Source organism: Nanorana parkeri, unplaced genomic scaffold, assembly GCF_000935625.1.
Source record: "Nanorana parkeri isolate BGI_ZX_2015 unplaced genomic scaffold, ASM93562v1 scaffold263, whole genome shotgun sequence".
In the NCBI taxonomy this organism is placed as follows: Eukaryota; Metazoa; Chordata; class Amphibia; order Anura; family Dicroglossidae; genus Nanorana; species Nanorana parkeri.
The window spans coordinates 256,457-273,153 of record NW_017306531.1 but is presented as its reverse complement, the minus strand read 5'-3'; the positions used below and the strand labels follow the sequence as shown (position 1 = coordinate 273,153).

The following is a 16,697-nucleotide window of genomic DNA, read 5'->3' as shown; positions in this document are numbered from 1 at the left end:
GCACACAGAACCCAATAATACAGTCATTGTACACCGCCTGCCCCCCCCCAAAAAAAGTCACACATTAATATTTTGTTGGACCACTTTTAGCTTTGATTATGGCACACATTGGCCCTGGCATCATTTCAATAAGCTTATGGAATGTTACAACATTTATTTCCATCCAGAGTTGCATTCATTTTTCACCAAGATCTTGTAGTGATGATGGGAGATTTAGACTACCGTGTAAAGTCTTCTCCAGCACATCCCAAAGATTCTCAATGGGGTTAACGTCTGGAGTCTGTGGTGGCCAATCCATGTGTGAAAATGATGTCTCATGCTCCCGGAACCACTCTTTCACAATTTGAACCTAATGAATATGCCCAATGTGCCACCAGAAAAGAAAAAATCAATTGATGGAAAAACCTGTATATTCAGGTAGGCAGCTGACCTAATTTTTGGGGGACATAACATTAATGAACCTAGACCTGACCAACTGAATCAACGCCAGGCCATACCAAACCCTAAATCCAGGTGGTGACTTTTTTGACCAGGCAGTGTATTTTAGTTTTCTAGTGCAGTAGTTTTCCTGATGAACCTCATAACGTTTCTAATAATTCTTCTGAAGGTAAAAGTGAACTTCAGGCATAAAACTAAATAGGCAGATTTATTACATAGATGAGATTTGTTTGACCTGCGAAAGGATTTCTCTCAATCCAGTCCTGAGATTTACACAGCTCAGCCCTGCCACATAGCCATGACTGGCAGGGTAGGGGACCTGGTCTTTCTCTGCTGCAGTTTCACTTTTACTGCCAAGTCCTCACCCTTTGTCTTGGCTTTAAAGCAGAACTCTGGTCAAATCAAATCTTAACCCTTGCATTGGGGCTACCCCCATCCATGGGTATTGTTTACAAAGGGGAATTTCACCTATCTGTATAAAATAGCATAGTCCTGCTCTTCAAAATCTTCAAAATCCTCAACCCCAGCTATCACTCTGTTTATCTTACCTTTTTTGCAATTCATATAGTGAATAGCAGCAAGGGAGCTTATCTGTGTGAGATAGCATGTGTACACAACCGAAAACACAAAAACTCTTACAGAGGTATCAAGATATACAGTGGAAGCCTAGTGGCTTAATGGTTAGCACTTCTTCCTTGCAGCATTGGGGTTTCTGGTTCAAATCACAGGACACTATCTGTTGGCGTTTGCATGTTCTCCCTGTGCTTGCGTGGATTTCCTCCGGGTACTCCGGTTTCCTCACACACTCAGACATTTTGGAAGGTTAATCCTGTCTAAATGGGCCCTATATGCATGTGAGATAGGGACCTTAGATTGTTAGCTCCTGGAGGCCAAGGACTGATGTGAATGTGCAGTATGTAGAGTGCTGCATAATTGCTATATAAATACCTGTAATCATAATAAGGAAGCAGCATAGTGCAGTTGCTAAGTGTCTTTCTTTCTGCAGAACAGCCCTTCCATTTCGAGTACTTCTTCCCCTATGCCACATACTGAGCCAGGGAACATCAAACAAGTCGTTGTATGACAGAGGCATAACAATAGCCACAGCAGCCCCCTGCTATGGGGCCTGGGGCTAGAAGAGGGTCCTATAAAGGAATGCCGAAGTTGCTGTTGACACTGACCCTGTACCCCCTGTGACATTTCCAATCAAGAAGAGCTTACCTCAGATGTATAGGAGGAGACAATGCAGACAGCTCTCCTGCTACCTGACTTTACTATAATTGACAGTAGGAAGGTTTCGGAGGGTCCCATCAAAAGTGCTGTCATCTTTTGGATTAGTAATAATGGTCTGTAAATGTAACACTTACACATTACTTATAATTCATGCACCTAATATGAAAAAATATATCTGAGTTGTCTTAAAGTAGTCTTGTCAGTTTCAAAAGCAAAGTATTTGCAATAAAGCAAAGTGGAAAAAAAACAAAAACTATCCAACATAGGTGACTAATTGTAGAAATCAATGGTCTTCAGGAGAGATTGAGGGAGTATTTATCAAACAATGGGCTCATAATTAAAAGAGCATTCATAATTCTCATGATTAATGATGTTAATAATTGTGACCTCTGAGTGCTTTCAATTAGAAACAACATTGTTCTGAATTTCTAAGCATAACTGCACCTAGGAATTGTGACTGTGAAGCTAAACCTGTATTATGCTTACTGATAAACGTCACTTGTTCTAGAAGGCTAAATCTGGCCATACACTGTTAGACTCTCTATCTTTGAGTGGGCTTGCCAGCACCACCTGTCTCAAAAAACTTTGAAAAATTAAGGGAGCCAGACAGAACATTTTTAGCTGCACTGTGACTGCAGCCAATCAGCTACAGTCACTTTTCTGGTATTCTGACAGTTGGAGGCGCTGGCTGTTACAATATAATAGCCCCCAAAAAAGAGGCATCACCAAACAAAGAAGAGTCCAAGGGAGTTTTTATTGGTAGGAATAAAAGCATCAACGTGCCAACGTGTTTTGGGGGCAAACACTGACTTTGTTAGGACATAATAAGTCATTAGGACTTTAAAGCATTTGCAGTGGTTGCAGAGATTAGGAACATTACCTTGGTGTAATTCCAAAGAGGATCCCTTGGGGAATGGACTCAGGGAAAGTTACAATGATAGTGAACACAAGGGGCACATGCAGCAGTCAACAATTGGGAAAATACAATAGCTGTCAGGCGAGACCCCTTTGCCCTGCTGTTTAGAATGGATGGGGTTATCGAGAGTATGGCCAACTTTAGTGACCAGATCAGCCACATGATGCATATTTCCTTCTTCTATGGACTTTATGATTAAACCTCATTGTTTAGGGCATAATAGAAAAGTAAACTCTCCTTGTTTGAGCCTAGTGAAATACTGTCCCCTGACCTGTGATTTCCAATGTCCCAAACCCAAGTTTAGAAATTACTATCTTTAAAGGAGAACTATGAGGTGAGTGATTTCCACAGATCCTCATAGTTAGAGCCTACCTGTGACAAAGAAGCTGTCACAGTTCGGAAGAATCGGACACCCCAATTGTTTGCACTCGTTTGGGGAAATGTTAGTGAATATTTAAATCTGATTAGTTGAGAATAGCTTTGCCTCTATGAATAAGCCGGATTGGTGAAACGCGTAAGCGTATTGTGTACGTTGAGATCTGTTTCACAATTAAAATTTGTTACAAAAAACTGTAATTTTATTCATGAAGAACCGTGGAAGTACGGTTTATTTTAATAAGATGTGAATACCGGAGGCGAGAGCGCGCCTGTTTGCCTGCACATGGGGCATGATTATCATGTGGTCCAGCTTGTGAATTAGAGTGGTGGCTTATTTTGTATTGGTTTAAGCATTATTATTATTAAATTTAAGCTTTATAAAACCTTTTATGGAATAAATATTCCACTCTAAACCTAAATATGTATATATCTTGTAGCAGAGTTGCTTAGATTTCTATACATAACCTACTTAATGGTTTGTCTTAGTTTCAAAAGCGGGAAGGGTTGCCAATGTGCAAATGATCAGATCTTGGCTGGAAAGGATTTTCCCACCTGATTGTTTTCTGGAGCCCACATTACTCTGGCTCTCCTGTCCATAGGGCACAAACATGCTAGTCTGCCCAGTGCCTGTACAATGATCCTTATACATCTTGCCTGCCTAACCATTTGTCATCTAATAGTTGTAGACTGCGTTAGGTATACCCATGCTGTGTTTGTGCCTGTCACGACTAGCAATTGTGATATGTTGGTGAGGAGTAAGCACAAACATCTTATTTGTTAAATATTTTACTCATGTATAAGGCTTTACACAAAATGTTGTTACATACAGGATTGTTGCAAATGTAAACATTGCTTAGCAGAGTTCTACTTATGGCAACATGATCTTTTTTAGATGTTCATTATTTTAGAACTTGCAGTTTGATGTCAGTAAAGATAATGTTAAACTTTTGAAGCTCCAGCCAAACCATTGTTTTGCATGAGGAAGAATTAGAACAATTGTCATGTTTTTGTTACTGTTTGTATGGCCATTGGGCAGGCTTCCAATCACTTCTTTTCTGGGGTCAGAGATGGCACTAAAAAGCTGACCCTTCTAATTCTATCCAAAACTAAAAGACGTTTTTGGTATGTGCGGGGTTTTCATACGGTTTATTCTTTTCTCTTTCGTGCTTTGTTTTCCTTTTCACTGAACATATTTTCTTATCTTTTGTAGTTGAAAGATGTATGAGTGTAATGCAGTCTGGGACTCAAATGATCAAACTAAAGAGTGGAACGAAGGGTCTGGTCCGCCTGTTTTACCTGGATGAACATCGTACTTGTATAAGATGGAGACCCTCCAGGAAAAGTGAGAAAGCTAAAAGTAAGTAACAAACTTGAATTTGAAATCTGAAAAAATGGACATTCTATCATTGCATTGTACTTGTATCTTATGTGGAAGGGTAGTTTATTGTAGACCAAGTCTAACGTCTTCCTGCTCTTGGTCACTCCAATGTCTCAATATCCCCATCACATTTCTCAAATCCTGCCCACCACCTCTTGGTCGCTTCATTGTCTTAAAAACCCCATCACGTTTCTAAAATCCTGCCCATCACCTCTAGGTCACTTCAGTGTCCTGATATCCCCATCACATTTCTCAAATCCTGCCCACTACCTCTTGGTCTCTTCAGTGTCCTGATATCCCCATCACATTTCTCAAATCCTGCCAACCACTGATTCCATAACAGGTGTCACACTCTTGTTACTGCATTGTTACAGTATACATTTTATTGAATATCAACCACAGAATGGTTACACCTTGTGCTGACTTTATAGCAGGCCATGGTGCAAAACCCACTATTGAAGATGTGATGCTATCAGAATCCCTAAGAGAAAAAAAAAATGTTGTCACTGGCTGTTGGACTTGGTGTATAACATAATATATCTATTATTTTGTGGTAGGTTTTTGTAATGTGCCAGCAACAGTATTAATGCCCGGTAGTGTAGGAATATTGACAAGAGGGGTGGTAGAGATTCACAGTTGCACAGGGGTGGTAGAGATTCCTGTTTTTAGCCACTGTTTCAAGGTGCTGATTCATGTATCTCTGTATTCATTGGCTGTTTTCAGTTCACATGCCACCCCACCACCCACCTGCTTCGCACACCAGTTTAATTGGATTATGCATAGCGGTCAGTAGACACAGATACTTGTGTTTTGTTCCTGCCATAGGCTTGTGAAACATTTTTTTTTGCATATGAAACACAGTGTTTTCATTTGGAATAAGATTTTATGCAGTGGTATGTTTTTGCAAATTACTGCTATGATGATGACAGATAATATGAAACTAATACTTTCAGATACAGGGAGTGTGCATACATATAGGGGGTTATTCACTAAGCTGCCGAAGGATGTAGCCGAACATTTGGCTAATCTTTCAGCTCACCTTGACTGCAGAAACCCTTCAGTTCAGCCGAACTGAAGGGCTGCTGTATATGCTATTCTCATTAGCCTGTACAGCAGCCGAAGTAAACAGATGAGCGGCATGCTCATGCTTCGGGTTGGCTAAGCCGAACACACAGCCGGAGCGGGGAGAACAGTCTGCTGAAGCAGACCGAATCCTCTGCAAAAAAATAGAAGAATAAACAAAAAAAACAGCATGGGCTCCCCCTTCACAAATCATACCTGACCCTTTGGGTCTGGAAGGGGGACCCCTGATAAAGAAACGCGTATAGTTCCCCTACAAATTCATACCAGACCCTTACGGGGAAAAAAGTGGGGTTCCCCCCTAAAATTCCATAACAGACTTTTAATCCGAGCAGTGGCCTGGCAGGACAAGAAAGGGGGGCGGTGAGTGAATACCCCCCCCCCAGAATAATACCAGGCCATATGCCCTTGGCATTGGGAGGGTGCTTTCCCACGGGGACCCCCCTTTCCTGCCCTTTCAGGCCACTGCTCGGATTCATAAGCTCATCCTTTTGACTAGTCTACTTTCCTTTCCTGTCAGTTTGATTACTGTTGGCACACATATACTGCAGTGGAGCTAATTGGCTCATAATGCTGTCCCTTCTTTTATCTCCCAGTTCTACTGTACAGGGAATTATAAGGCCATACAAGGTCCTATTTAGGTACCTTTACTAGTTGCATTTAAATATACAGGTATGAGATTTATATGAATTCATAACTCCATTAATTTGTGTTTTTGTACCTGCCTTAAATTCAGGTATAAAGGGTTTATTTGCAGCCATTTTAGTTATGTTGAATATGTTGTTTTGATGCACCAAGCATGTCCCCTGTGCCCCAGCTGTCTCACAGAAAAATCATTACAGTTGGTGTAAGCTTATTTTGAATAGTGGGATCAGTCTGTTGCATATCTTCATAGCACCAAGGGGATAAAGCAGTATGTCTGTGAAAAGGTCTGCTAATTCGCATTTCCTCTTTAGATTTGTTTTCAGTAATACATTTGATTTGACCTAATTTTCTTTCCTTTTTATATCACTGAATTATATACTCTTATTAGTATATTTCTATGCTGCCATGAGTGTAGCTTTTCCATAGACATTTTCTTGATAATTCATGTGATTTACGACACTATAAAATGAAATGTCCCCAGAGTATGCCATTATCTAAAAATAGGGTACCCTTTCTTAAATAAAGAATGATAAGTCTGACTTTGATGTTCAGACTGTGCTCTGCAATTACATTTCACAGAGTTTAACCAAAGGGAACAGCAATGTGCTTTAAACTCCTTAACTTTCACATGTTTGACATTTACAGCTAAAATATTAATTTGATTCACAATCTTGTGAAACTTGCAAAATGCGGGTTCTCTGTAAAGTAAAACTAGTTTAACTTTTTTTGACTGTATACAGAAATGCTCCACTTCTAAGTGGTATGACAAACGGCCCCTTTGGGTGTAGGGCATAGTTGTGGATGGGGTTTAGCTGCCACCTAGGTTATGGCGGTTTATAAAATATGCTGGTGGGAGTGGTAGGTCTGTCTTACAGCAAGCAGGGGGTTAAGCACTGGACGCCCCTTCTGCACTTAGGCATTATTTAGGTTTTCCCTGGGATGAGCAGTGTGTGGTGGGTGTTAGATCCAGTTGGCATCCCACCACATGCCTTATCGGTAAACTCCTCCCATATGAGTGCTGAAGTGACTGTGGATAGTGCCACTCAGATGCATGAAGAACCAATATGTAACCAGCACACAGGAGAAATGTGTCCAAGCAAGCATCTTTTATTGACGCATATACATAATGTCACAAGAATGGCAATGTTACGGGGGCCATGCAGGGACCCTTCTTCATGCTCACTCCTGTCTGGCAGGGCAGGGGACCTAGCACAGTGATTCTGTCACCACTGCCCTTCCAAGGTAATACCTGGTTTTACAAAGGCATTTCTTGCATGCAAAGTGGATTTCTATCTTTTGTGGCTATTGCTGAATATTTTAAAATCAAAGTTTGTGTCCTTGGAGTTCAACTTTAATTAACCTTTACAGGTCTTTTCCCTCCTCCAGCCTGAGCAGTGAAAGGAGAAGCACCATCTGTTGAGCTCATCTCTCTGTCACTTTTCTCTTATTTCCTATGAACATGCTCCTTGCAACGCAGCACAACTGATTGGCTTTATGTGCTGTTTCTCCCTCCCCTTCTCTGAGCTCTTCTGTACAAGAACTGTGAAAAGTTGATAACAAGTAAAATTCAGGAAACTACATTGCTTGCATTTAAAAATCCATTTGAGAATGTATTATTAAATACAGAGATTCATTCATTTTTTTCTTTAATATCTGCTTGAGGTGGGTGAAGAGGAGTGCTTGTAGTGCACGTTTCCAGGGGGTGGGGGGTAGTGCACAGTACCTCTGGCTCTGCCTCTGTTTGTTGTCCCGCCCAGCTCACTGATGCCACTGGTTGCCAGAAGCTGGACAGGGAACCAGCCAGAGCATCCATCTCAGCTCCTGGCATCCAGTGATGTCACTGCTTGCCAGGAGCTTGGGAGGACATTGGCAAGAGCATCATAAGTTGCTAAGAACTCTTAGCAACCTGGGACACACTGGCTGGAAATTACTGGACCCCATGCCAGTCTATGGGGAATCGGATGTAAACAGACGTGTGCCCATTTACATCAGATTACCCCTGATCCGGCACGATCCAGGCCGTTGAAACGGAACACTGTTCCATTTGTTCTTCCGGAGCGGGCAGGAGTATAACTAACAGGCAGATCCAATTGCAGCAGCCGTGTGAAAGGGGCCTTATACAAAAGGTTTGTAGTATCTGTCTATTTGTTTGTATTGTCTAGTGTTTTCCCTCTTCCTCACTGGTACAATCAAGTCTTTCCTGTAATGTATAGACCCCCGCACTATAGGAGCACCATATCTCCTGTTTGTCAGTCTAGTGACGTCTTCCATTGTACTGACCCACTTAATGCTTTCACCATGAAGCCACCTGGCCCATTAATATTCTTTTTTTGCCACAACACCGTAGCTGTATGGCCCCTGCCCTGCTAACTAATGTTTTTCCTAGCTGAACTACTGCCTGTATAAACTAATTTGAGTGCAGACAAAATCTTCCGTTTAATATGAGATATTTTCTGAACTGCATACAGAGCTCCCCTGAGAATTTCATCCAAAGCCTAATTTTGTTTTTCTCATTTCAGTTATAATTGATTCAATTTACAAAGTCACGGAGGGGAAGCAGTCTGAAATCTTTCATCGCCATGCAGAAGGGAACTTTGACCCCACTTGTTGCTTTACCATTTACCATGGTAATCATATGGAGTCTCTGGATCTGATAACATCCAACCCCGAGGAAGCCAGGACTTGGATTACAGGGTTAAAATACCTGATGGCTGGTATAAGTGATGAAGATTCTCTAGCAAAAAGGCAAAGGACACATGATCAATATCCTTTTTGGAAAACTAATTATGTGGTCTAATATGTTGCATGCTTCATAACAAATCATTGCTGACTTTATTTTTCATACCAAAGAGTATAAGGCAATGGTCTGCAACAGTTTGTGTTCAGTGGTTCAGAAGTGTCTGGGCATAGCATTGCTAGAACATGGCACCTGGGACACGTGCACTGGGTCTACATCTGGGTGGTCTGGGTCAAGCCACAATCCGCTGGCAGGCAAACTGGTATGGTGGAGTGATCTCTTGCCTGACAGTGTCTGCATTATTCAGGTTACAACATGCTTCACCAGAGGGGTGAGACAATTAATGACCACCAATTTATGGGTGCACGGCACCACTGACCATCAAAGTAAGGGGGGGCTTTCCACTTTGTGATAATAAGGACTGCATCATAAATGCAATATACAAAAAAAGTAGGCTCTTTTAATCATGCGCCTGTAAGCTATGCACACCGATCAGTGCAATGTGGCCACATGCACTGTTCTGTCTTCAGATTGCCCAGTAGTGTCCCAGGTATTTTCTAATCTTAGCAATATCCCTGTGCTGGGTGATCCAAACTATACATATGAAATAAATACATATGCATAGATTACTGCTAAGAAAACCCATGTCAAAACGCTCTGTAGATTCAGCTGAAGTTATATGAAAATGTTTTCTTCCTGTTCCAGTTTCCAGAACCTCCTGAACCTTGGCCAGTGGGGTGCATCACAATAAAAGAATAAAGGGAGAGTTGGGTAGCATGAAAAGGTACTGGAAAAGTGGATATTTGCATATAAATTCAGCTGCATATATCTCTAGGTCTATTGATCGCTTTGACATCAAGTTTTTACTGAAGGAAACTACCTTCTTATGTATGTTTTTATCTTTTTCTTAATTTTACTTGGTTAAGTATATGACAGGTTTACTTAAAACATGTTACATTTGAATTAATTACATTTTGAAAGTGTTATTCTTAAATTCTAAGTCAGCACCTGGTTTTAGCTAAGCATATAGGTAAGAGCTATAAGGGTTGCTTGATTTAGTTATGTCTAGGTTCAGCACTTTATGTGCCCAACAAATGAGGTCAGCTGCCTACCTGAATATACAGAATGACCAGGTTTTTCCATCAATGGATTTTTTCTTCCCCAATGGCATATTGGCTTATTCCAAGATTACAATGCCAGGATTTAGGCTCAAATTGTGAAAGAGTGATTCAGGGAGCATGGGACATCATTTACGCACATGAATTGGCCACCACAGAATCCATTTACCCCATTGAGAATATTTGTGATGTGTTGGAGAAGGCTTTACTCAATGGTCTGACTCTCCTCTCTACAAGATCTTGGGGAAAAATGAATGCAACTCTGGACAGAATTAAATGTTGTGTGATTGCATGAGCTTATTGAAATGATGCCACGGTGAATGCTTGCTGTAATCAAAGCTAAAGGCGGTCCAACGAAAATAGAGTGTGATACTTTTTTTGGGGGCCAGGCAGTGTATATTGAAGCTCTTGAGCTGACCTATGGATTTCTAGTCTGAAATCTTGTTAGCAGGTCAAAGCTAATTTTTTAGGCACTGTGACTTGCCAAAAACTGATTTCTGCACCTTATTATTTAAAGAAGAACTTGTACAAAATGAACCCTTGCAGTGGGGCTACCACTGCACTGCAAGGGTTAAGGGCTCATTTTGGTCTAGGGTACAAAATAAAAAAAGATATACTCACCCCATCCTTGGTCCTGCAGTGGTGACTGCTCACCTTTCTTCCCCTCCACTCCAATAGTGCCCACACGTCCAATACAAGGGAATGAGCATGATGATGTCACAGGTCTTTAGATCGGTAGAGCCCGGGGAAAAAAATGGGCTGCGGGACTGGTTTAGCATCCAGGTGGGACCAAAGATTGGGTGAGTATACTTTTTTTATTTTAGGCCCCCAGACCAAAATGAGCACTTAACCTTTTCAGTAGGGGGAGGGGGGGTTGCCCCACTGCAAGGGTTAACATTTAATATGCCTAGAGTGCTTAATTAAAGGTTGTGTTGTGTATATGTGATTTTGTCTTTGGCAGGGAATGTATTTACCATGCCTGTGATGTGATGAGTGTTGTGCTAGAGAGCCAGTGGTTCCCAGAAGTGATACATATGCACTTACATGTATACATAGGTGTTGGGGGTTTCAAAAGTTAGGACTTAAATTGTGTATGTTTAGGCAAAACTTTTTCTAAAGTTTTCGATAGAGAAGGGAGGCGTTAGAACCGCTATCAAGTGTCTACTGCTGTCTATGTTCCCACTGGGTAAATTGACTGTATTTATTTGTCCTTGTCACCATTGTCATGATGGGAAATCAAAAGTTATACAGCTGTCACCAGAACAGCAGGTGGGTCTAATATTCCAATGGAGACACTTGTTCTGGTAACAACTGCCAACTACATCTAGTTTATAACTGATATTGAAATTTTCCAGCACAGTACAGACAGGGTTAATTAGGGCAAGCACAACTCCCAAGCCCCCTCATAAACATTACAAAGTGAGGGAGAACAAAATAAGATTTTTCAGTCCTGGAGTTTTCAGAAAAGAGCATGTAAAACGGTAAGCAGCAATTTTTAAAATATATACTTTTTTAAGTTTTGCTCTTTGAATGGGAACATGTAACAGATACAAAGCAGGTGTTGTCCTAAATTGGCTGCAAAACCGGAAATACACTCCAACTTTCAGAGAAGGAGCCATATTGGGATAATAGCTAGTGTAATTGTGAAGAGTGAAGACAGAGAAAGAAGATATTATTAGACCCAGTGGGTATAGCCAACAAACAGAGGACAGATAACATTTAAAAGTAAATGTCATGTAAATTCTAAGATATTTATTTTCATTTAATCTTACCATGCGGTATTATCAGCGGAGCACTTAAACTAATACATGGAGGCGTATTCCATCCCTCACTGCTTCTTATTGCATTACCTCTCCCTCTGTCTTATTAGTTTTCCTGTGAAAAAGTACATTCTTCCCCTCCTGTTTCATGTGTTCACTTGGCCATGTCCACCTGTAGTGCAAAAACTATTTGCGTATTTAATGTGAAGGACATAGTGTTTAAACGGTGCACAGATTGTGAAAAAAAACTTGGCCAGCACAGAACTAGTACTTAAAACATCACAACACCCTGCCTCAATAGTTCTCTCATATTTTGAGTTCAGTAGAGGAGTCTTAACAATTGTGTAAGACTGAAGGTAAGGCTGGAGTTGATATTTTATTTCACTGGTATTACTAATTTTTGGAAAGTGTAACTGTCTCCTATACAGATTGAAAGCAGTCACTCTGTAGGCACATAATCAGTATTTATGCCTCAAAGCTTATAACTAGTTCCTGGTGCCTTGACTGAATAGCTTTCGTTTAACTGATAATTAGGCTTTCCACTTTCATCAAGTCACTTGCAGTCCATTGTGGACATCTAGGAACCTCATCACTCTGACCTGTGCGGCAGAACTTGTAGCTTCTATGGTTTAGGCCTCATTCACAAAGGTTAGAGTCGGCCCATACAGATCCGTGCGGTATTGGGCTGTTCTCGGGAAGGACAGGTGCGTGTGTATGTATGCAGCAGCCTGTTCTTCCTTATGGGAGGTCGCGGCGATATGCTGCTGTACACTCAACCGAGCTGCACATCAGTGTGGGTGTCCCTACTCGGACACAGACAAGATGGATCCTGTGTGCGTCCGAGCACGGACACCCACACTGATGTGCAGCTCTGGTGAGTGTACGAAACAGGAGTCACAGCATCTCCAAGGTCTGCAACAGCCTTTGAGTTACTGCTCTTTTTTTTCTGTCTCGTAGCTGAGCCGAGCGGAGCTCTCTTCAGCTTTTACAGCAAATACAGTGCCTGGACAAAAAAAGAAGTTACACACTATTTCACTGGACCGCTTCTAGCTTTGATTACAGCACGCATTTTCTGTGGCATTATTTGGATTAGCCTATGTAGTGCCACAACATTTATTTCCATCCAGATTTGCATTCATTTTTCACCAAGATCTCGTGGTGATGATGGGAGATTCGAACCACTCCTTAAAGTCTTCTCCAGCACATCCCAAAGTTTCTGTGTGGGGTGAAGTTCTGTACTCTGTGGTGGCCAATCCATGTGTGAAAATGATGTCTCATGCTCCCTGAACCACTCTTTCAACAAATACAGCTCTTACCTAATTGCTTAGCTAAATTCGTTTTGTTTTCTTTGGCCAGGCAGTGTACTATTGTGTGCATACCCGGTTAGAGTCAATTTCCCATAAAGTCGTTGTCATAATGTCATTATCAAAGCCAGATTTTTTTTTCATATTTAGTAGAAAGTATTACCAACTAAACAAAGTAACGATATGTGGATCTTTCCCGAGTGCAGATCGGCTCGCTGTGGGTCGACTGTGGAACTCGGCAGATTGATTTACTCAGCTCTAATTATAAACTCACATATTTTCTCCAGCTCTGTTTGAGTGAGAATAAAATGAACAGCTGGAAGCCTGCTGAATGCACTGAGCCCATAGCTGTTCCAGCTGGCAGCAAAACTTGACAAGAGCCACAGAGGAATAGGCTGAGGGAGATAGGGTGGAAGATGGCTTCTATTGTGCAGATCAAGTGTAATGCAGGGACAACAGACACACAGAGGGGTGGAGATTGCATTCCATTTTAAGGCATCAAGCTTTTCATTTTGTTTTGCTGTTGCCTTTATTGTGTGCAGGAATTTATTTCCAAATGTTGCTATCTTAGGCCCCCCCAAAGTACAGTAGTTATTGGCCATCATCTTAATGGTTAGCCTCATAGCTTGGTGGATAAATAAAGAGGAAACAGCAAACACACTAATCATATTACAATTTTGTGTGTTCAACCATTAGCTGTGTTGCCCTATGCAAATGGATATTTTCCTTATATCCAATTAATACCTTATAATATAAAATATGATGTAGATGTGTTGTAAAGAAATGCTATAAATTGTATAGCTGCAAATAGCCTTAATGAAAGTTTAAGCCTCTGTTCACACCTCTGCGATGCAACATCACAGGTGTGTTGAACAGTGCACTTGCAGTGTGTGCGACAGGCAGCCCATATTTACATAGGCTGCCTACCTGAGCCAAATAGCACCTTTTTAAAATTGCATCACACCACAAAGCACCTAACGTTGAAAAATGCGATCTCTTGCGATGCGGTTTCGTGTGTGGCATCACCTGCGCTCCCGCACCGCAGAGATCTGAACTAGAGCTAAGACTGGGAATCCATAAGGTCACCATACATAGGACTAGACTGTTACACAAAGCAAACATGTGGTGCAATTCCCCAACAATCTACACAAGCACAGAGTACAAGCTGTCTTATCAACAGACCTTAGGAATCCAGCATCAACACAAACAAGTCAACCAACCAACCAACCAATTTTACATTTTTATTTTTTCTGATTTTTGATGGAAACTAAAGCCACCCAAGGATACCCTTTGCTGATGCAGTGGCTGGCACAGAAAGACAAGTAGATGAAGCCAGGCACCTCCCTGTGTTGCTGAAATGGAGCTATCATTAGACACACAGAATAGCAGATGTGGTTGCGGGGGAAAGGAAAGATCCATCAACTGTCTGACTGTTCATTACTAACTGATGAGATCCCTCCAGCTTTAGATGGCATTATTCAATACATTCACCTTATTATCCATAGCACACATGAACTATGGAACAACAATGGCTGGAGCACATGAGTGTAGGAAATTACCATCTGGTTGCAGTTGTTTGCTGTTGGCCCACTTTTTGTTATCAATTAATACAGGGGTAACTGTGGAGCTGGCAGATTTACATCATCCAGTGTTTGGTTATCTTCTAGACCCAAGTTTTTCCCTTTTGGGTGCCACCATATTGCTTCTTTCACAACATTGAGGAGGAGAAGCCAATCTGTAAAGCACAACCTGCATGTTGTAGACATCTCATCCCTTTCTGTGACAGTCATGTGTCAGTGAGCTGAGCATACGTTACTGGTTAGAGGTACCACTGGTTTACCTGCTTGGTTAAAGGAGAGGTGCACATTAATTTTAATCATCAGAATTAGTGCCCTTCAAATTACTAAAGAATATTTCCAGCTCGATGAAAGATTTCTTCATCATGCCTGCAGGAGATATTCAATATTATAAAAAGTTTGGGACAGACAGCGTAATTTTCTAAATAGTTTTTGGAAAGTGTAAGTGAGGGTTAGAATCTCTGTAAACTTTTTTTTTGCCATCTGTGTCTTATTGGGGAGATTTCCCTTCACTTCTTGTCTGATAGCCACAATACTAAGTGAGAAAAAACCCCTTCAAGATGAGGGGAATTTCTGGTGGTTAGCAAGGTCACCAGAAGTAGTGTCCCCATTGAAAGATGTCCCATCTATTCCTGTTCTGGTGATCACTCACAATTTGGGGTTTTCTTTGACATCAGTGTACGATAACTATAGCATGGATCAGTAAAAGCTAAGTACTAAATGGCTGGCCTGCCTTACTGTGCTTTGCCTTATAGAATAGGATATGTATACTATACTTTACAATTGTCTGAATACATGTGATTGGCTGCTAATCAGAAAAACTCAACTGTTCCCAAACGATAACAGTACATAAAAAGTCTTCTTTTTGACACAGATAAAATCCATCAGAATGTATAACATGTTTGTTAAGATTTGCATTCCAAGCATTTTTTTAATCTCCCGGTGGACTCATAAGTGCTATTAATTCAGCGGAGAAGTGGAGGAGGAATCATTAATTAAACATTTATAAGACTTTACTGGAGACCTTTAATTTTTCTGCACAACAGTGAAGATGACAGCTTGGAATACATTTTGTTGTACCTTATATATGATAATATTCTAATGAAATGCTTCCTGTAGTCATTCAGCAAGTGCTACAAAAGATTTAAGCCTGATCCTTTAGGCACATTATGCTATAAAAGTACTTAAATGTAGAGTTTTCTGCTTCCACTAAAGTGCACCCGATAGTTTTATTGAAAGTTTCTCTGATCTGAAATAAGCATCTTACTGGCGTTCATTTAATATTGCAACAGGGACCATTAAGTATTTAAGTCTAATGATCATTCTAATTTTAAAGGGATTGTAAAAGGTTGCACGCAAAATTTTAAGTTGTGATTTTATCTCGTAATGACTGATTATAAGGGAAGGATTTTCCCAGTAGCATACAAAACAGGCAATCATTTTAGCTTGTTCCACAGTGTGACAGCAAGCTAAAGAATGAGAAAGAAACTTAGAATGAACAGGTCTAGTCTTCCTCCAATGTGTTTCATTGCTAATTGCAAGATATCAGCATCATAGGGAGTGCAGTGTGTTTCAGTAGTTTGGCAGAGACATAGACTTTCCATAATGAGAGGACACAGCTAAACATAACCATTGTGTGCTGCATTACAAAGTAGAAGATAGAACCTTCATATACAACAAGCAAATGTGGACACCCTCTTGTACATGTACAGTTGCAAGCTACCTTGTACACAAATGTATTTAACAATATAAACACGCATTGATAAGATTATTTATGTGAAGCTGATGAAGCTTTTGCATGTATATAAAAAATTGTATGTATTTAAAAAACCTTGAAAATACTTTATATTCTCTGACGTTAGCAGGCAAAAACACAGCAAAACAAATCACCTTATATAACATTTTATGTAGTTTCCAGGGGTGGAGCATAGGGGAATACTATAGAGTATCGCTTCAGTGACAGCTCTAAGGTCTCGTTCACACCTAGGCGTATTGCATATGCGCGTCTGTCGCGCGACCGTCACGCGGTTTTTACCGCAATTCGCGGTAAAAAAGTTGCGCGACAAACGCGCGTTTACGAAGGCTACTTGGCTATATCCCAATAGAAACGCGCAACAAAACGGCCCAAAGTAG

At 40.9% G+C, this 16,697-nt stretch overlaps 1 protein-coding gene across 1 annotated transcript in view; it reads left to right on the top strand.

Moving 5' to 3' along the window:
• Positions 1 to 16,697, top strand: part of PLCH1 (phospholipase C eta 1) — a 128,392-nt gene that overhangs the window by 13,731 nt on the left and 97,964 nt on the right. The window contains exons 2-3 of the mRNA XM_018557026.1: positions 4,176 to 4,322; positions 8,588 to 8,831. Coding sequence (XP_018412528.1) covers positions 4,176 to 4,322; positions 8,588 to 8,831 — 391 coding nt within the window. The remainder of the gene's footprint in view (positions 1 to 4,175; positions 4,323 to 8,587; positions 8,832 to 16,697) is intronic.